Below are 21,186 nucleotides of genomic sequence, written 5' to 3' on the forward strand. Positions count from 1 at the left end.
CACCCAACAACTGTAAAATACACGTGCTTTTCAAGTGCACATGGTATATTCAAGACAGATCACATATTAGGCCATAAAAAAAGCATCCGTGAATTTCAAAGGATCAAAATCATACACAATGTGTTCTTTGGTGAAATGAAATTAGGAATCACTGACAATGAAGTACCTAGAAAACACACAAATGTTTGGACATTAAACACACTTCTACATAATCCATAGGTTAAAGAAGAAATCAATGGGAAAAAGAAAATAGTTTGAACTAACTGATAGTGAAAATGCACCATATAAAAATTTGTGGGGCTAGGCATGGTGGCTCATACCTAAAATCCCAGCACTTTGAGAAGCCAAGGCAGGTGGATCACCTGAGCTCAGGAGTTTCAGACCAGCCTAGGCAACAGGGTGAAACCTCATATCTACAAAAAATACAAAAATTAACAGGATGCGATGGCATGCAATCACATGCTGTGGTCCCAGCTACGTGGGAGGCTGAGGCAGGAGGATCACTTGAGCCCAGGAAGTCGAGGTTGCAGTGAGCCGTGATCGCACCAATGCACTCCAGCCCAGGTGACAGAGTGAGACTTTGCCTCAAAAATAAGTAAATACCTAAATAAATAAATAAATAAAAAGAAAATTTGTGGAATGGAGTTAAAGTAGAGATTCTGGATTTAAATGCTTATATTAGAAGAGAAGGCCTAGAATAAATAACTACAGGTTCTACTTTAAAAGGCTAGAAAAGAAAAAGCAAAGTAAACTCTCAATATCCAGAAGAAAGGAAATAAGATGAGAGAAAAAAATAAATGAAATATATAATTAGCCAAACTAAAAGCGAATTCTCTGAAAAAAGGAACAAAATTGATAAAACCTTGGGTGGACATGATGGCTCATGCCTGTAATCCCAGTACTTTGGGAGGCCGAGGTGGGCGGATCATCTAAAGTCAGAAGTTTTTTTTTTTTTTTTTTTTTTTTTTTTTGAGGCGGAGTCTGGCTCTGTTGCCCAGGCTGGAGTGCAGTGACGCAATCTCGGCTCACTGCAAGCTCCACTTCCCGGGTTCACGCCATTCTCCTGCCTCAACATCACGAGTAGCTGGGACTACAGGCGCCCGCCACCGTGCCCGGCTAATTTTTTGTATTTTTAGTAGAGACGGGGTTTCACCGTGGTCTCAATCTCCTGACCTCGTGATCCGCCCGCCTCGGCCTCCCAAAGTGCTGGGATTACAGGCGTGAGCCACCGCACCCAGCCTAAAGTCAGAAGTTTGAAACCAGTCTGGCCAACATGATGAAACCCCATCTCTACTAAAAATACAAAACTTAGCCAGGCATGGTGGCATGCGCCTGTAGTCCCAGCTACTCTGGAGGCTGAAGGATGAGAATCGCCTGAACCTGGGAGGTGGAGGTTGCAGTAAGCTGAGATAGCGCCACCACACTCCAGACTGGGCAACAGAGCAAGACTCCGTCTCAAAAAAAAAAAAAAAGAAAAAAAAATTGATAAAAACTTAACTAGAATTATCAACTAAAAAACTGCAAAGACAAATTACTAATATCAGAAATGAAAGATAACTTATCACTAAGGAACATATTAGACATTAGGAGTGTAACAAGATAATTATTATTGGGAGGCCAAGGTGGGCAGATCACAAGGTCAAGGGATCGAGACCATCCTGGCCAGCATGGTAAAACCCCATCTCTACTAAAAATACAAAAATTAGCTGAATGTGGTGGTGCGCGCCTGTAGTCGCAGCTACTCGGGAGGCTGAGGCAGGAGAATCACTTGAACCTGGGAGGCAGAGGTTGCAGGGAGGCAGAGGTTGCAGGGAGCCAAGATCACGCCACTGTACTCCAGCCTGGTGACAGAGTAAGACTCCGTCTCAAAAAAAAAAAAAAAAAAAAAATTACGATAGACAACTTAATGTCAACAAATTTGAGAATTCAGATGAAATGGACAAAATTCCTTTAAAAAAATACAACTTATGGCCGGGCGCGGTGGCTCAAGCCTGTAATCCCAGCACTTTGGGAGGCCGAGACGGGCGGATCACGAGGTCAGGAGATCGAGACCATCCTGGCTAACACGGTGAAACCCCGTCTCTAATAAAAAAAATACAAAAAAAAACTAGCTGGGCGAGGTGGTGGGTGCCTGTAGTCCCAGCTACTCGGGAGGCTGAGGCAGGAGAATGGCGTGAACCCGGGAGGCGGAGCTTGCAGTGAGCCGAGATCTGGCCATTGCACTCCAGCCTGGGTGACACAGCAAGACTCCGTCTCAAAAAAAAAAAAAAAAAAAAAAATACAACTTACTAAAACACACAAGATGAAACAGATATATCAAGGAAATTGAGGCCAGGCACGGTTGGTCACGCCTGTAATCCCAGCACTTTGGGAGGCTGAGGCAGATGGATCACCAGGACAGGAGATCGAGACCATCCTGGCTAACACGGTGAAACCCCATCTCTACTAAAAACTACAAAAAAAATTAACTGGTCATGGTGGCGGGCGCCTGTAGTCCCAGCTACTTGGGAGGCTGAGGCAGGAGAATGGCATGAACCGGGGAGGCGGAGCTTGCAGTGAGCCGAGATCGTGCCACTGCACTCCAGCCTGGGTGACAGAGCGAGACTACGTCTGGAAAAAAAAAAAAAGGAAATTGAATTTATTACATCAAGAAAAGAAATCTCCAGGCATAGATGATTTTGCCAGATAATTCAACCAGAAATTTAAGGAACAAATAATACCAATCTTATACAGACTTTTTCAGAAAATAGGGAAGGACAGGACAGTTCATATATTTTTAGGCCAGTACTACCCTAATACCAAAACCTGATAAAGATACTACAAGAAATGACAGACCAAAAACCTCATGCAAAAATTCTTAAGAAAATGGTAGCAAATTTGGCTGGGCATAGCAGCTCATGCCTATAATCCCAGCACTTTGGGAGGCCAAGGCGGGTGGATCACTTGAAGTCGGGGGTTGGGAGACCAGACTGGCCAATATGGTGAAACCCTGTCTCTACTAAAAATACAAAAAAAAAAAAAAAATAGCTGGGCATGGCAGTGGATGCTTATAATCCCAGCTACTTGGGAGGTTGAGGCAGGAGAATCACTTGAACCCAGAAGGCGGAGGTAGCAGTGAGCTGGGATCACGCCACTGCACTCCAGCCTGGGCAGCAAGAGTGAAACTCCATCACACACACATCTTTGGAGAAAGGAATCCTACTTTTGGGGCCTCAATATCATATCTTCCCAGGACCTTGCCTTGGGAGCAATTCCAGCTCTAACATCTCCGTATCAAACACAAGGCTGTGCATATCAGTACACAGCCTTGTCCATGTGAAACACAAGGCTGTGCTTTTTCAGTTGGAAACCTCATTCTGGATCTCAAATATCCAGCTTCCCTTTCGATAGCCATTTGACTGCACACTGTGCAATGTGGTTATAAGGTGAAATGACTGAGGCAGTGAAAGAAATCCCAGTACAACACACTCTTAAGAAATCACGCAACTTAAAATTGGCCCCAACATTGGCAAGGCTGCATGCCACTGTGCATTATGCTTTATGAAAGCGACAGGGGCCATGCTTTAGAACAGAAGGTCTCGGAGTCTTCCACAGACAGAGATCGAGCCACACAGCGATTTTGTCCACCTATTCCCGAGACCCAGAACTGCAGAAATCAAACTCTGTAAAGCTGCACCAGGCCAGTTTTGACCACAGTCTCCAGTGGGTCACAACAGCGCTATCACAGGATCACTGATAACAGCATGACACATTCACTGTCACCGCTCAGCGCCGTCATAAAAACGGTCCCGCCCCCACTCGGTCCCGCGGACCCAATAGGGGACAGTCAGGGCTGTCCCGGCTGTGCACCTGCTGTGCACATACCCCGCACCCGTCCCGGGCCCGTCACAGGCGCGCCCACTCACAATCACACCACACACGGACGCAGCCACAGAACCGCACACACACACACAGTCACACAGTCTCCCTCCCCAGCAGGTAACTTGCACACAGGCCTGGGGCTTCTGCCTCCACAAGCCCTCTCCGCGCCCCAGGAACCCGGGTCCCCTGCCGTGAGCTCCTCTCGCATCCAGACCCGGGTCACCTCAACTCACCACACGGAAAACGACCACCAGGTTAACGGAAAAGGGAGCCGGGGTCCTGGGAGAAGCGTAGTCCCCGTCGCAATAGAGTCGGCGTGGGTGCAAATGGAGGGGAGCGCCCGCAGCGAGCACCGCGCGGCGCCTAACGGGCCGCCCCGGAGACTCCTGGGAGCTCAGGCCCACGCGCGAGTGCGCAGGCGCAGACGACTCACCCTGGGCCGGGGGTGAGGCTTGGTGGGTGCCAGGGGTGCTGAGGAGGCCGAGGAGGGCACTGGGAGCTCCGTTCCGGGAGAGCTGTCTAAGGACGCGGAACCGGGTGGGGAGGCCAGGGAGGTAACCAAGAGTCCCAGCCGGGCCTGGTAATTCTGAAGAGGGAACCGAGACCGCGGTATCCAGACGCTCAGATCTGTACGAGCCGGGCCCCGGGCGTGGTCCGTGGGCGTGACCTTGAGGGTGACCCGGAGCGAGCTACGCGAAGGGGGATTTTGCCCGTTCTGATCCCGCGGAAGCGCCATCGCTGGCGGCGGGTCCCTGCGCGGAGCGGGCGCTAAGTGTGCGCGCGCGCGCGAGTTGAATGGGGGTGGCCTCCTGCGCCCAACCTGCTGCATTTTAGGTGCTTGTCTCTCTTTGGGATGTTGTGGCCGATTGTGTGAAAAGTGGACGGAGTAGTGTTGCTGCGCGAGGTTTCCTCTGCGTGTGTCTATTTTTAGATTAGGTGTGAGTCGCATTTGAGACTGTGAGTGTGGAGAATTGAAAGTGATTTGTGGATGTGATTGTGACTTTGCCTGGAATCGTGTTAGCTGCTGTCTGAGGTTGTGAATGACAAGTGGGGCCTGTAGGTTGCTGGTTCTCTGAAGGATGTTTGATTGACTGTGACTCTGCATGTGTTTGTAACCTACTGTTACTTCTGGTGGTTTTGTGGCCTTGGTGACCTAAATATTTGAATGATTGAGGAACTCTGTTATGACCATGGCTAGTTGGTTATGTAAGATTTGATTATCTGAATGGTAGCCATTAAACCTCCCTCCAAAATTGTAACTAATCAGCAATTTAGCAAATAAAATAGAGATAACAGTATCAGAGGGGAAAAGGTGATTTTCATAATTCCCAGATTCGTTACCTGGAAACACTATATTAACTAAAACCAATATGTTGAAATGAATAGCGTTCCACTGGGGGCCATGCAGGAAAAAAATTTTTTTTTTTTTTACCATAGCTACCACTTTTGTTGTTGTTTTTGTTTGTTTGTTTGTTTTAAGATGGAATCTTGCTCTTTTGCCCAGGCTGAAGTGCAGTGGCGTGATCTCTGCTCACTGCAACCTCTGCCCCTGGAGTTCAAGTGATTCACCTGCCCCAGCTTCCTGACTAGCTGGGACTACAGGCTTGCGCCACCACACCCAGTTAATTTTTGTATTTTTAGTAGAGATGGGGTTTCACCATGTTGCCCAGGCTGGTCTTGAACTCCTGACCTCAAGTGATCCTCCCCCTCCAGGCCTGCCAAAGTGCTGGGATTACAGGTGTGAGCCACCGTGCCTGTCATAACTACCACTTTCAACACTTCTATATGAGTGAGGTTCCCTACTCCCTTAGACATGCTAAGGTAATAAAAAATATTGGATAGATTTTTAATAAGTCCAGTCTCACTGTAATAATTAAAATTGTTATTTTGCGGGCCTGGCGTGGTGGCTGATGCCTGTAATCCCAGCGCTTTGGGATGCCAAGGTGGGCAGATCACCTGAGATTGGGAGATCGAGACCAGCCTGACCAACATGGAGAAACCCCGACTCTACTAAAAATACAAAATTAGCTGGGTGTGGTGGTACATGCTTGTAATCCCAGCTATTCAGGAGGCTGAGGTAAGAGAATCGCTTGAACCCGGGAGGTGGAGGTTGTGGTGAGCTGAGATTGTACCATTGCACTCCAGCCTAGGCAACAAGAGTGAAACTCCGTCTCAAAAAAAAAAAAAAAAAAAAAATCATTCTCAATACAATATAGACCAGATAAGCACAGATTTAAAAGTTGTCAACTGTCTTCATCAGGGCTTGGGAAGGTATTCTCATCCACTACTGTCAGTGTAAATTGGCAAAAGGTCCAAGAAGAACCATTTGGAAATACACAGTAAACCTGTGTTTAGTGGGAGATGGAAGGCAGAGCTGCAGAGCGAAAAACACAATGTTCCCTCTCTTGAAGTTAAAACAGGTTCCCCAGAATCCTGTCTACTTTACCAACAGACTGGGTTTCTGGTGTTTGTGAGGGAGACTGATTTGTCCGTTTTCCCACTAACTACCATCCTGGACATCTGAAGGGTACGTAGGGTGGACAAGTGCTGAAATAGTGAACATTCATGCAGATTTAACTGAGTTAATTCCGGGAGTTCTGAGTTAAGTATGGTCTCACACATACATGTATCCTCTATCTCTGCTTTCTCAGGGCTGTTTCCTTTTCCAAAAGAAGAGCTCAAAAGAGAAGTTTCATCTAGAAATCTCAAAGCCATGTCTCAGGTGAGATGATGTTTCCTCTCTTTATGGAATAACTTTTTTTCATGGTGTATGAACATGAGCTTCCCTGTCCTTTAACCTTCCCAGATATTGGGATTTTCTTCCGTGAAACTAGTCTTCAGTCAGGGCCAGATTAGGATGAGGCAGGCAAGTGGCATGAGGTGAAATATTTAAGGGGTACCCTCAGGGCTGTGCCTTCCTAAATTTTGCATTCTAGATGCCTCACCTGCCTCATCCTATATCCAGCCCTGTTCACAATTTCTCCATTCCAACCAGATCAACTTAAGCCTTCCCCAAGCGCACCTTCTAGTTGTACATATTCATTGGGTACATCATTCATCATCTCCTTTCTCAGTCTTCTCACAAACAAACTGCTGAAACAGAAAGGTATTGTCTTGATTTAAATGGGAATATATGGCTTGAATCAATTTAACTTGTCCTGATGCTGATTTGAGATCTAAGTTGTGAGTAGTCATGGAGCAGACATGGAAAAACCTTAATTATCTCTGCTAGCCTAGGTTTTGCAATGATATGTTGGGAGATAGAAGTGGTAGATCCCAGCATTAGTTTCTGGAAAGATGTCCTGCTTTGTGAGGCGTTTAGGGTAGCAATTTGATTGCAGGCTTGTCAAAGAAACAGGTTTTGTGTTCCTCCTCTCTGATCTTCCTGTTTTATTCATGTCTGCTAGCTGATCCTATAAATTGTGGCCTGCCAGTGAAAACCTTTCCAGTATTCTGATGCTGTTAGAGATTTGTTATTTTCTTTTTAGTTTCTTTTAATGTTTTATATGCTGGTGCAGGAGAAGGAAATCCATATGCCAGGCCACTTTTGAAATACTCTATTGTTGATCAAACAGTACTTTGTCCTCTTTTCATATCTTTCAGAAAATTCCTCTTTAGCTCATCCACCAACCTTTACAATATTGGTTTTCGTCAGATGCTAATTGGTTCTCTTCTTCACAGTCCCTTTTTCTCTATGCATAATCATATTCACTCTGAAGGCTACACTTAGTGTGATTCTAGTGACTCTCAAATACCCCTCTCCACTCTAGACCCCTGTCCAGAGTGTCAAAACTATATATCCAACCTCCACTAGCTATCACCACCTGTATGTTCCACAGACACTTAAAGTACACTTCCAAGGTTTACCTCATTACTTCCTTTGGTCCAGCCTACATTTTCTTCTGTTTCCCATTTTCACTTTCTAGTCCCAGCAGCCATGCATTTGCCTATGCAGATAACATGCCTGTATCTTTTCCACTCTACAGCCAATTTACAACCATCTCTGTTGTAATGGTGGTCATGTAGGTGCAGTTGTTCTCCGTCAGTCCGCTGACACTTCCTTAATCTAGAAGACATCTCTAACCATGGTTACTTAATTGTCATTCCCACATAATATACATTAAGCCTTTTCTAGTCTTCAGGAGTATTGCCTCAAAACTTTTATCACGTAACATGTGTGTCCTTATGTTTATTCACGTTCTTTCTGTTCCTTAAAGCAGCAGACCCAAAGTAGGGCATGCATCACAGTAGAATGTACAAGATAGTCTACTGGAAGGAAATAAAATGTTAACAATTTACATTCAAGAGCAGTAATCATTAACAATGTAGATTTTCATAAATGCCTATTGATGGTTTATAAATAGCTACAATGTTGGGAATGTGTTCAGTATATCTTTAAGACCGCTGTTCTGTAGGAAAAAAAAATCTAGTGTCATGTCATAATATCCCCACTGCCTACCTCCATATACCTTTTCCTTCTTAGAGCTCAAAGACTGTTTCCTAACATACTGTGCCTTTTGCTATTTCCTGATTTACTAACTGGTTTTTTTCTCCCCATGAATTTTTAAAAGCTGATGCCCTGTATTCCTACAAAACAAATTCGTTGTGAGTACAAAACTTTTATGTCCTCAGTGAAGCCTCAGAGTACAAAATGAAATTTTTCCTTGTTTTGTGACACTTTACCTTGTACGTATTTCTGTCATTGCATCTGTAAAACCTACTAAGTGCATGTATTTACATGTATGCCCCTCTCTTAGCCTGTAACTTCTCATGAGCAGGGTCAGGGTTTTATTCATTTTGGTCTACCAGGCAACCAGTCACATTCAGGACAAGTAGTGTGATCTCAGTATGTTTAGCATGAGATTATAAGTAAATACAAATGGATGTATTTTCAGAGAGAGAATTTTATACAATATAAAACATAAATAAGGAAACTAGTCTGACCAGTAAACATTGTCAGTACTAGGTCTCCAATATCTAGTTCTCACACATTTCCGATCACTTCAGGATGAACTAGAGTATGCCCTTACAGGGATCAGTGTCATTCAAGGATGTGACTGTGGACTTCACCCAGGAGGAGTGGCAGCAACTAGACCCTGCTCAGAAGGCCCTCTACAGGGATGTGATGTTGGAAAACTATTGCCACTTTGTATCTGTGGGTAAGAAGCACTCCTGAATCTTTCAATGTCATGCATCTCCTTCTAAGAATTCCTGATACATATAGGACTTTGAATTTCAGGGATTAGAGGTAATTTTTTTTTTTTTAGTAGAAAGTATTATCTTGCCAGGCGCAGTTGCTCACGCCTGTAATCCCAGCACTTTGGGAGGCCGAGGCAGGTGGATCACTTGAGGCCAGGAGTTCAAGACCAGCCTGGCCAACATGGTGAAACCCTATCTGTACTAAAAAGTACAAAAATTAGCTGGGTGTGGTGGCACATACCTATAATCCCAGCTACTTAGGAGGCTGAGGCACGAGAATTGCTTGAACCTGGGAGACGAGGTGGCAGTGAGTCAAGATTGCACCACTGCACTCCAGCCTGGGTGACAGAGCGAGACTGTCTCAAAAAAAAAAAAGAAAAAAGAAAAGAAAAGAAAATATGATTATATCATCACTTGTGTAGTATAAGGTATTAACTTTGGTAAGACATTAATGTATACCTCATTTACTACCTTGAAGTTGTATCTTTATCTTACTTCAATAGTTTTAAAGTCGAAACAGCTTAGACCAAGAGTCTCATTTTCCATCATCAGGGTTTCACATGACTAAGCCTGATATGATCCGCAAGTTGGAACAAGGAGAAGAGCTATGGACACAGAGAATTTTTCCAAGTTACAGCTATCTAGGTGAGTCTATAAATGAAGTCTAGTAAATATTAAATTTCAAGTAGTTGATGCCTTTGAATGTTTTTAGGGATCTATTTTTGTTATTGTGGTAAAATACACATAACATTAAATATACTATCTTAAACTTTTTAAGCATATAGTTCAGTGGCATCAAGTACATTCTCACTGTCGTGCAACCATCACTACCATCCATCTCCAGAACTCATCTTGCAAAAATGAAGCTCTGTACCCATTAATTTCCCACAGCCGGGTGCGGTGGCTCACGCCTGTAATCCCAGCACTTTGGGAGGCCGAAGTGGGCGGATCATGAGGTCAGGAGATCGAGACCATTCTGGCTAACATGGTGAAACCCCGTCTCTACTAAAAATACAAAAAATTAACTGGGCGTGGTGGCGGGCATCTGGAATCCCAGCTACTTGGGAGGCTGAAGCAGGAGAATTGCTTGAACCTGGGAGGCAGAGGTTGCAGTGAGCCAAGATAACACCACTGCACTCCAGCCTGGGTGACAGAGCGAGACTCCATCTCAAAAAAATAAATAAATAAAAATAACTTCCCTTTATCCCTACTCCCTAGCCCTGCCAACCGCCGTTCTACTTACAGTCTCTGTAAATTTGACTACTCTAGGTACCTCTTGTAAGTGGAATCACATAGTGTTTATCCTTTTTCTGACTGGCTTATTTTACTTAACATAATGTCCTCCAGGTTCATCCATTCCTTCCTTTTTAATGCTGATTAATATTCTGTTGTATGTATATACCACATTTTGCTTATTCATTCATACATCAGTGGTCAGTTGGGTTCCTTCCATCTTTTGGCTATTGTGACTATTGCTGCTGTGAACATGGGTGTACAAATATCAGTTTTAGTCCCTGCTTTCAGTTCTTTTGGGTATAGTCTCAGAAGTGGAATTGCTGAATAATGTGGTAATTCTGTGTTTAATATTTAAGGAATCACCATACTGTTTTCTGTAGTAGCTGCATCATTTCACATTCCCACCAACAGTGTACAAGGGTTACAGTTTCTTCACCAGCACTTTTTATTTTCTATATTTTCATAGTAGCCTTCCTATTAGTGATGTATTAAAGACCTGAGACCTGTAAAGTGCCTATATATGGCTGACTTTCATGCCTCTAAAATGTAAATTTTAGGTATGAATATCACCCCCATGTAAATCTTTTCCTTGTTTACCTGTGTTTGTGGAAATATTGGCTGCTATTACCTTACCAAGAATCTATTCCATGTTTTATAGGTATAACGTACATGGAGATATAAAGTGTAAAGTTCTGTGAGTTCTGACAGAAGTATAAACCCATGTATCTCACACTCCAATCAAGATAAAAGACAGTTTCATTAACCCATTAAGATCCACCAGGCCTCTTCCAACTCAGTCCCTCCCATTAAGACAATCAGAGTTGTGACGTCTACCAACATAGATTCATTTTGTCTATTGCAAACCTTTTTCATATCTGCTTTCTTTCACTCAGCTTCATGTCTGAGAGATTTATACATGCTTCTGCATGCATAAGTAGTTTGTTAACTGTGAAACAGTTTTCCATTGTATGAATATATCAGTTTATGCATCTCTTGTTGAAAGACATTTGGGGTGTTTTTAGTTTAGGATGTTTTTAGTTTATGAACAAAGTTGCTATAGTCATTCTTGTAAAAATATTTCTGTGGACATACATGTTTATTTTTCTCTAGTAAACACCTAGCAGTGATATTGCTGATTCATAAGGCAGATACATATTTTACTTCTTTAGAAACTACCATTTTAGTTTAGTAGTTTAGTAGCTAAAACTACTATACCACTTTAGACTTTCATCAGCACTGTATGAGAATTTTGATTGCCCCACATTCTTTTCTATATTTTATGTTCATTTTGGCCATTCTGGTCATTTTGGCCATTCTTGTGGTATAACTTTGCAGTTTTTTTTTTTTTTGAGACAGAGTTTCGCTCTGTTGTCTGGGCTGGAGTGCCATGGCGCAGTCTCAGCTCATTGCAATCTCCGCCTCCTGAGTTCAAGCAATTCTCCTGCCTCAGCCTCCTAAGTAGCTGGGATTACTGGCGTGTGCCACCATGCCCAGCTAATTTTTGTATTTTTAGTAGAGACGGGGTTTCACCATGTTGATCAGGCTGGTCTCAAACTGCTGACCTCGTGATCCGCCCGCCTTAGCCTCCTAAAGTGCTGGGATTACAGGCGTGAGCCAGCGCACTCGGCCAACTTCGCAGTTTTAATTTAGATTTATCTTACGGCTAATAATATTGAAAACCTTTTCACGTGCTTTTTATATTAGAGGCATCTGTTCAAGTGTTTTGTTTGTTTGTTCGTTTGTTTGTTTCTTTGGTGTTGAGATGGAGTCTCACTCTGTCGCCCAGGCTGGAGTTCAGTAGCGCAATCTTGGCTCACTGCAACCTCTGCTTCCTGGGTTCAAGCAATTCTCCTGCCTCAGCCTCCCAATTTGCTGGGATTACAAATGTGCACCACCACACTGGGTACTTTTTTGTATTTTTAGTAGAGATGGGGTTTCATGATATTGGCCAGGCTGGTCTCAAACTCCTGACCTTGCCATCCGCCCACCTTGGCCTCCCAAAGTGCTGGGATTACAGGCGTGAGCTACCATGCCCAGCCCTGTTCAAGTGTTTTATCCATTTTTTATTTAAGTAGTATCTATTTTTGCTTGAGTAGTAGGAATTGTTTACATATTGTGGATAGACATCTTTTGTTCAATGTACGTATTACAAATATTTTCCCTAGTCTATGACTTGTGTATTCATTTTAATTGTGTCTTTTGAGGAATAGAAGTTTTTAACTTTGGTGAATTTCAGTTAATCATTGTTTCTTTTATAATTAATTAATTATTTGACCTCTTAAACAAATATTTGTCTTTTTCTAAGTATAGTGAGGATAGTTCTCTTTTCTAGGTATGGTGAGGATAGTGCTCTGTATTTTCTGTGTATATTTTGCTTTTTTTTGAGACAGTATTCTGCTCTTGTTGCCCAGGCTAGAGTGCAATGGCACAATCTCAGCTCACCGCAACCTCCGCCTCCCGGGTTCAAGCGATTCTCCTGCCTCAGCCTCCCAAGTAGCTGGAATTATAGGCATCCACCACCACGCCCCACTAATTCTGTATTTTTAGTAGAGGCAGGGTTTCTCCTTGTTGGTCAGGCTGGTCTCGAACTCCCAGCCTTAGGTCATTTGCCTGTCTCAGCCTCCCAAAGTGCTGGGATTACAGGTGTGAGCCACTGCACCTGGCTGTATATTTTGCTTTTTATGATTAGTTCTGTGATGCACCTCATGTTTTTTTTATGATGTGAAGTAGGGTTCGAGAGTCTATTCTTCTATATGGTTATCAATTTGTTCCATCAGTATTTGTTGCCTGAATTACTCTGATGATCATAGAGAAAATTGATCACATTTGTGTCAGTCTATTTTTGGACAATCTGTTGTTTCTTTGGACATATTTTAAGTCACATTGACAATACCACCTGGTCTTTGATTATTGTAACTTTATAAGAAGTCTAGAAGTCAGTTAGAGTAAGTCTTCTAACTTTGTGCTTTTTAAAAACTTTTAGGGCCAGGCATAGTGGCTCATGCCTGTAACCCCAGCACTTTGGGAGGCCGAGGCGGGCAGATCACCTGAGGTCAGGAGTTCAAGACCAGCCTGGCCAACATGGTGAAACCCCATCTCTACTAAAAATACAAAAATTAGCCAGGTATGGTGCACACACCTGTGGTCCCAGCTACTCGGGAGGTTGAGGCAGGAGAATTGCTTGAACCTGGGAGGCACAGATTGCAGTGAGCCAAAACTGTGCCATTGCACTCTAGCCGGGCAACAGAGTGAGACTCTATCTCAAAAAAAAGCAAGCAAACAAACGAAAACAACTTTTAGCTATTCTAGGTCATTTTCTTCTCAATTTCATTTTGGAATCAACTTCTTGATTTCTTTAGATAAACGTGCTAGGTTTTTTATTAGTGAGAACTAATGTCTTAGCAATATTGAGTTCTGTGGTTCATGACAATGCTATAGCTTTCCATTTTAGTTAGCTTCTCTAATTCCTGTAAGAAATTCCTGTTTTTAGTATAGAATTCTTAAGTATTGCTCATTAAGTTTCTCTCTAAGCTTTTTTTTTTTTTTTAAGACGGAGTCATGCTCTGTTGCCCAGGCTGGAGTGTAGTGGCGCGATCTCCGCTCACTGCAAGCTCCGCTGCCTCCCAGATTCACGCCATTCTCCTGCCTCAGCCTCCCGAGAAGCTGGGACTACAGGTGCCCACCACCACGCCCGGCTAATTTCTTTGTATTTTTAGAAGAAATGGGATTTTACCATGTTTGCCAGGATGGTCTCGATCTCCTGACCTCATGATCCGCCTGCCTCGGCCTCCCAAAGTGCTGGGATTACAGGCGTAAGCCACTGCCCCAGGCCCTCTCTAAGCTTTTAATATTTCTGATGCTATTGTAAATAGTAAGAGTGAGCCGGGCACAGTGGCTCATGCCTGTAACCTCAGCACTTTGGGAGGCTTAGGTGGGTGGATTACCTGAGGTCAGGATTCAAGACCAGCCTGGCCAACATGGCAAAACCCCGTCTCTACTAAAAGAATACAAAAAATAGCTGGGCGTGGTGGTGCACACTAGTAATCCCAGCTACTCAGGAGGCTGAGGCAGGAGAACTGCTTGAACCCGGGAGTCAGAGGTTGCAATGAACCATTTCTTTCTTTCTTTTTCTTCCTTTCTTTATTTTATTATTATTATTATTATTTTTTTTTTTTGAGACAGTCTTTTGCTCTGTCGCCCAGGCTGGAGTACAGTGGCAGGATCTCAGCTCACTGCAACCTCCAACTCCCGGATTCAAGCGATTCTTGTGCCTCAGACTCCTGAGGAGCAGCTGGGATGACAGGTGCGCACCACCATGCCCAGCTAATTTTTGTGTTTTTTTAGTAGAGACGGCGTTTCACCATATTGGCCAGGCCGGTCTCGAACTCCTGACCTCAGGTGATCCGCCGTAGCCTCCCAAAGTGCTGGGACTACAGGCGTGAGCCACTGCCCCCGCCTATTTTTAGTAGTTTTAATTACATATAGTGATTATAATGTTAACCATTAGTAACCTTTTAACAGAGTAAACTAAGAAGTAGATAGTTGTGAATTATCTGCTACATATTAGCATGCTGTAACAGATTAGCAAATGTTATGAATACATCATCTCACAACTTTATCAATACATGTTTTCTCATAGTACAATTTTTTAGCGTTTAACAGATCCAAATATGTTTAGTCTTTCTATTCTGTATAAAATTAAAGAGCCAAAAGTATGTAAATTTAAACATATTCAATAATGAATGTTTCAGTAGAGAAATTATAAATGAGTATTAGTTAACTTAGCATGACTCTTAGGTTGCAGGTTACCAAGAAGATTTTGGAAACTGTTTTTAGGCAGATATTATGAAACAACTGTGGAAAAGCCTATTTATAAAACTCTTATTCCACTTATATTGACCTACACAAATAGTATTTATTATGTTTGGATTGTTCATGAAAATTTCATAATACGTTAAACAAAACTAGCCATTATCTCAAGTCACTTCTTTGTTAACTGTATAGCATATACAAGTAAAAGGCAATTAAAAGCAAATCAGGAAAACCTGAAAAGTTAAATGCATAGGTTTGTTTTGTTTTCCTGCTATGTTTGATGTATATGAAATAATGGATATCAGACAATTCATTTTTACTACATATTTATTTGTGCCTTTTTTCTTAAGTTGAATGTATAGTTTTTATAGTTTTAAACATAGTAAATACAATAGTAACTTATTTGACTAGTAAAGCCAAGTAAAATAAAAATATGTGCTCATAGATGAACCTCTTCTTATTAAACCAAAAATATTAAACTCAGTTATCAAAATTTTACCCCAAGTCACATGAACTTGAAAGGCCTTTGGGTTAGTTCCTATATTTCTGGGGGTGTTAGGAACATTTCACTTACACAAACACTCATTTTTATCTTAAAACAATTTGAATAAACTCTTTAAGGGAGTTTATACATTACTTTGGCCAAGTGCTGTGGCTCACACCTGTAATTCCAGCTACTCAGGAGGCTGAGGCAGGAGGATCACTTGAGGCCAGGAGTGTGAGGCCAGCCTGGGCAACATAGCAAGACCCAGTCTCTGAAAAAAATGTATCCCAGTGCAGTGGTGTGCACTTGTAGATCCAGCTATTCAGAAAGCTGAGGCAGGAGAATCACTTAAGCCCAGGAGTTCAAGGCTGCAGAGAGCTATGCACTACTGCACTCCAGCCTGGGCAATAGTGAGACCTCATCTCTAAATAACTAAAATGTTTAAATAAATAATTAATACCATCTCGAGGTAAGAAAATATCACATATACATAATATACATACATAGACATACATAGGCAGACAGTCCCAAACAGAGATCTTATAACTTTCATTCTAAAATGTTAGCCAGGAGTCAGTAAAATAGTGTTACACCTCATCGTTGCTCCACTTTATATTTTTATCTGAATTGTGTTTCTGACACATGGAACAAGGTTAGCTGTTCAATGTGTGGGCTAATGCTTTTTAGCCAATATTTGTGGAGGAGATTTTCAGATTTTCATTTTCCCTGTTATATAATCTTAAGGAAGCTGTGACTGAATTTTAGGTGTGCCACTGAGCTATCTGGATGTCTCCAAAGCTTGGCTGAGTGAATAAAATATCCACTTTGTTTCCAGTTAGCCCTTTTTTCCTTCTCAGCCACAGGTGTTTCTTTTGGGGGCCCCTTGAGTGCCCCCAATGTGGGGCAGGGCACCTAAAGTTCAAGTGACTGTAGGGGTTAGAGTGGGAAGGGAAAGGTCTGGCAGGGTGGATAAAGGGATGGAGGAGTTCTGAAGGGCCACATGTCAAAGGATTCAGGGGAACCGAAGGGATGATCAGAGGTGGTGAGAGGAGGAAGGAGGAGTGGAGCAGTGGGAAAGGAGAGGTCTTACAGGAGCCAGTTTAGAGAATCCTTAGTAAAGTGATGCCAAGAAGAAAGGAAGCGGAGGGAGCTGGCAGAGCATATACCAACAGGGGAACATACACCATCAGTCAACTGAGAAGTTCCCATGGGAGAAACAGGATCAAACAGAGAGGCCTCACAGGTCAAGAATTTTCTAGCCCCGAGAGTCAGGAAGTGAATTCCCACCCAAAAGAAAGACACAGGAAGAAAGACCTGTAGCCCAGCAGGTACTTTTTAAACAAAGAAACCAATGTCTCTAACCCAACTTCATATAAACAGAGGAACCTAGGATTCTAACCCAGCCTCTAGAGTATGCTCAGAATCTAAGGAATCAAAATGTTGTACCAGCTTCAATGGGAGTTTGTCCAGAGCGGTGAACCAGGAGTCTGACTCACCAATGGGTCCCCAGTCAGTCAGGAGTGAAGACTAAGGCTCAAAAGGTGTGCACTTGGGGTTCTGGGTGAGATGCCAAAGGGGTCCAATAATCAATCTGTTCCTATCCAAGCTGTGTTACTATAAATACTAAAGAAAAACATTATCCTGACACTTGTAAGGCAGATCTCAGGGACTGCTACAATGCGGTTTTGAAGTAGTGGGGAGAGAATGGGCCAACTCTGAATACGATAAGGAAGAGAGGAAATTTATAGTTGGGGGAGAGGGGCCGTGATGGGAAATTACTGAGTGGATAGGGTAATCTTGCTCAGCTGACCTACCAGGATTCCTACTGAAAGCAGGTCATGGTGATCAGATATCACCTGCAGGGGCTGGTGAGGCGAGAGATCAGATATTGAGAGTGGGGGATTCCAGCTAAACCGACTTGACAGAATTCTTTCTAAAACTGGGCCCTTCGGTGGACATGCCCAAGGACTGGGCCTAGTTGATTAAAGTTTTATGGTGTTGTCCTGAGTCCTGGGATGCAGTCTCTACTCCTAAAACACGGCCCTTCTGGAGTCTCAATGGAAAGACCAAAGTTGTTTTGTTTTGTTTTGTTTAGTTTTCACCTAACCCAGGACAAAGATGAATGGACCAGGATTTTTTGCTCTTTTATTTTGTTTTATTTGCCTGTTTTTCCACTCTGCTTTAAAATTTTCAGTGCGTTTAAAAATACCAGAAAGGGACTGCCCCATATTGGTCTTCATGAATCCATGCTGAACTGCTCTCTTTTAATATCACATTTCCAATTTGCTGGTATTGGGACCAAGATTTTAACAAGGTTCCTGTTGGCACAGGGCTAGAATCGCAAACTCTTTCTCAGAGCTAAGCAGCCACTGAACTCTTTGCTCAGTTCCTTCAGGGCTCTAGCATTCTTTCCCCTTTGGGCTCCTTGCAGTCTTGCCCTGCAGCAATGTAGTTAACCGAGACTTTGAGATGAAGTCTCGCTCTGCTGCCCAGGCCGGAGTGCAATGGCGTGATCTGGGCACACTGCAACCTCTGCCTCCCAGGTTCAAGTGATCCTGTCTCCTCAGCCTCCCGAATACCTGGGATTACAGGCACATGCCACCACACCTGGCTAATTTATGTATTTTCAGTAGAGATGGGGTTTCACCATGTTGGCCAGGTTGGTCTCGAACTCCTGACCTTAAGTGATCTGCCCGCCTCAGCCTCCCAAAGTGCTAGGATTACAGGCACATGCCACCACGCCTGGCTAATTTTTGTATTTTCAGTAGAGATGGGGTTTCACCATGTTGGCCAGGTTGGTCTCGAACTCCTGACCTTAAGTGATCTGCCCGCCTCAGCCTCCCAAAGTGCTGGGATTGCAGGAATGAGCCACCACGCCAGGCCTGTTCCCATAATCTTATTTATTATTATTTGTTTCTGTATTTTCTTGTGCCCATAATCAGCCCAAGTAGTATAGGATTCAGTCCATCATCTCTTATACTTTCTTAATCATCTCTCTACAATGTGTTATATTATCGCACCCTGTAAAATATCTTTACATCTTCTTTTTTTTTTTTTTTTTTTGAGGCGGAGTCTGGCTCTCTTGCCTAGGCTGGAGTGCAGTGGCCAGATCTCAGCTCACTGCAAGCTCCGCCTCCTGGGTTCACGCCATTCTCCTGCCTCAGCCTCCCGAGTACCTGGGACTACAGGCGCCCGCCACCTCGCCCAGCTAGTTTTTTGTATTTTTTAGTAGAGACGGGGTTTCACTGTGTTAGCCAGGATGGTCTCGATCTCCTGACCTCGTGATCCGCCCGTCTCGGCCTCCCAAAGTGCTGGGATTACAGGCTTGAGCCACCGCGCCCGGCCTCTTTACATCTTCTTTTATTCTCATTTGCCATTGACAGCTTCCAAAGTGAGAGCCATATCATTTCAGGTGTGGGCTGCTGTAATTAATCTTTGAATTTGCCATGATTTTTCCTTAGTTTTTTTTTTTTTTCCAGTTTATTCTGTCATTATGCTAAAAAGATAACACTTTTTAATATGAAATTTAAATCCCTCTGTTTTCATGGGTGACAGGATCATACCTCATTTGGTCATTCCAAATGTATTTCTGTCTGTGACTAAGAGCTTTTGATAATCTCTTATTTGTTCAAGAGTCCTAAATATACTCCATATACAATCAGCCCGCCAATTCATGGCTTCCACATCAGCAGATTCAACCAACTGCCAATAGAAAAAAAATACACAAACACACACACATACACAAAATACAAATAAAAATCAGTATAGTATAATAGCTGTTGGCATAGCATTTGCATTGTGTTAGGTATTATAAGTCATCTAGAGATGATTTAAAGTGTACAGGAGGAGATGTATAGGTTATATGCAAATACTACACTATTTTATATGAGGGACTTGAGCATCTTTGGATTTTAGTATCCTTAGGGGTTTCGGAACCTGTCCCCTTGGATTGGATAATGAGGGAAAACTGTAATTGGTTCTATTCATCACAGCTGGACCTTTCCTTATATGACGGATACTACATGTTCCATATATACTTGCAAAGTTAGCCAGCTATGAAGTTAGAGGGTACAGTAATCCATACAAGACCACCCTTACTTCTGACACCAGCTGTAAATTCAGGGATACCCAGGACTGCCCTTAGGGCCGATAATTTTTTTTTTTTTTTGAGACAGAGTCTCACTCTGTCGTTCAGGCTAGAGTACAGTGGCACGATCTTGGCTCACTGCAACCTCCACCTCCCAGGTTCAAGCGATTCTCAGCCTCCCAAGTAGCTGGGATTATAGGCATGTGCCACCATGCCTTGCTGATTTTTGTATTTTAATAGAGACAGGGTTTTACTGTGTTGGCCAGGGTGGTCTCAAATCTCTGACCTCAAGTGATCCACCTGCCTCGGCCTCCAAAAGTGCTGGGATTACAGGTGTGAGCCGCCACACCTGGCCAGGTTTGATAATTTGCTGAAAAGACCCATGGAACTCAGTGAAAGCTGTTATACTCACAGTTACAATTTGTTACAGGAAAAGATTAAAATCAGTCAAGGGAAGAAGGAAATAGGCAGAGTATGGGAAAGTGCCAAACTTGCAGCTTCTAGTTGCCCTATCGCTGTGGAGTCATGGATAGCAATCCTGGCAACACTGTGTGACGATGCATACAGAGTACTGCCAACCAGTGAAGCTCAGCACAGCCTCAGTGTCCAAAGTTTTTACTGGGGTTCCATCAAATAGGCCTGATTGCCCACGTGACTGAGCTCAGTTTCCAGTGCCTTAGGAAGCTGAGCTGATGCTTGCTGCATGACTCAAAGCCCCTACCCTAAATCACATTGTTACTGTCTGGGCAGCCAAAGACTCCCTGGCAAACAAATAAACTCCTATTAGCCATGACACTCAAAGGCCTTAAAAATTACCACCCTGAAACTGAAGTTAAAGGTTAGGCCTCTCATTTGGCAAGGTTAAATTCTTTTTTTTTTTTTTTTGAGACGGAGTCTCGCTCTGTGGCCCAGGCTGGAGTGCAGTGGCGCAATCTTGGCTCACTGCAAGCTCTACTTCCCGGGTTCACGCCATTCTCCTGCCTCAGCCTCCCATGTAGCTGGGACTACAGGCGCACGCCACCACACCCAGCTAATTTTTTGTATTTTTAGTAGAGACAGGGCTTCACCGTGTTAGCCAGGATGGTCTCAATCTCCTGACCTCGTGATCCGCCCGTCTCGGCCTCCCAAAGTGCTGGGATTACAGGCGTGAGCCACCGCGCCCGGCAGCAAGGTTAAATTCTTTACCACACAATACTAATATATCACTTAACTAAAAAATCAAGTTTCATTTCCTCCATGAAATACCTTGACTACTGTGTAGACTGTGTCTATTTCTGTTTTTTATGCATTCCCATTCTACTTAACATCTGTAATATGTGAGCAGACACGTCCTCTGATATGATCTAGTAATTTGGTACCTAATTCGAAGTTGTTTTACATGAAACTTCTTTCTCCATTTGGTTCATCATTTCTGCAAAATAAGGTCCTCTCTTTTGCCTTTCCTTACTGCAGCTTGTAACAGAGGCCAGGTATTCAGTAGTTATCTTATTGACTGTCATACCGTGCA

The 21,186-nt window shown here is 43.3% G+C and overlaps 2 protein-coding genes across 25 annotated transcripts in view; one reads left to right on the top strand and one right to left on the bottom strand.

The window, feature by feature from the left end:
- LOC105495455 (zinc finger protein 529) overlaps window positions 1–4,251 on the bottom strand; it is a 51,213-nt gene extending 46,962 nt beyond the window's left edge. For 3 of the 4 annotated variants that reach the window (XM_011765049.3, XM_011765043.3, XM_071086431.1), the window contains exon 1: window positions 4,095–4,245. The gene's annotated coding sequence lies outside the window, so the exon portion shown is untranslated. Of the gene's footprint in view, window positions 1–4,094 lie in introns of all 4 variants that reach the window. The other variant, XR_011617471.1, reaches the window with a different exon arrangement.
- Window positions 1–21,186, top strand: part of LOC105495639 (zinc finger protein 382) — a 92,419-nt gene that overhangs the window by 19,037 nt on the left and 52,196 nt on the right. For 9 of the 21 annotated variants that reach the window (XR_011617472.1, XR_011617473.1, XR_011617475.1 and 6 more), the window contains exons 2-4: window positions 6,513–6,583; window positions 8,894–9,020; window positions 9,613–9,705. Coding sequence is in view for 15 of the 21 variants with exons in the window: in XM_071086434.1 (XP_070942535.1) it covers window positions 6,513–6,583; window positions 8,894–9,020; window positions 9,613–9,705 (291 nt within the window). In the remaining 6 variants the exon portion in view is untranslated. Of the gene's footprint in view, window positions 1–3,038; window positions 4,116–4,281; window positions 4,696–6,512; window positions 9,021–9,612; window positions 9,706–21,186 lie in introns of those variants that run through there. The other 12 variants (XM_071086447.1, XM_071086446.1, XM_071086442.1 and 9 more) reach the window with 12 other exon arrangements.

The sequence above is a fragment of the Macaca nemestrina genome, chromosome 20, assembly GCF_043159975.1.
Source record: "Macaca nemestrina isolate mMacNem1 chromosome 20, mMacNem.hap1, whole genome shotgun sequence".
NCBI classification, from domain to species: Eukaryota; Metazoa; Chordata; class Mammalia; order Primates; family Cercopithecidae; genus Macaca; species Macaca nemestrina.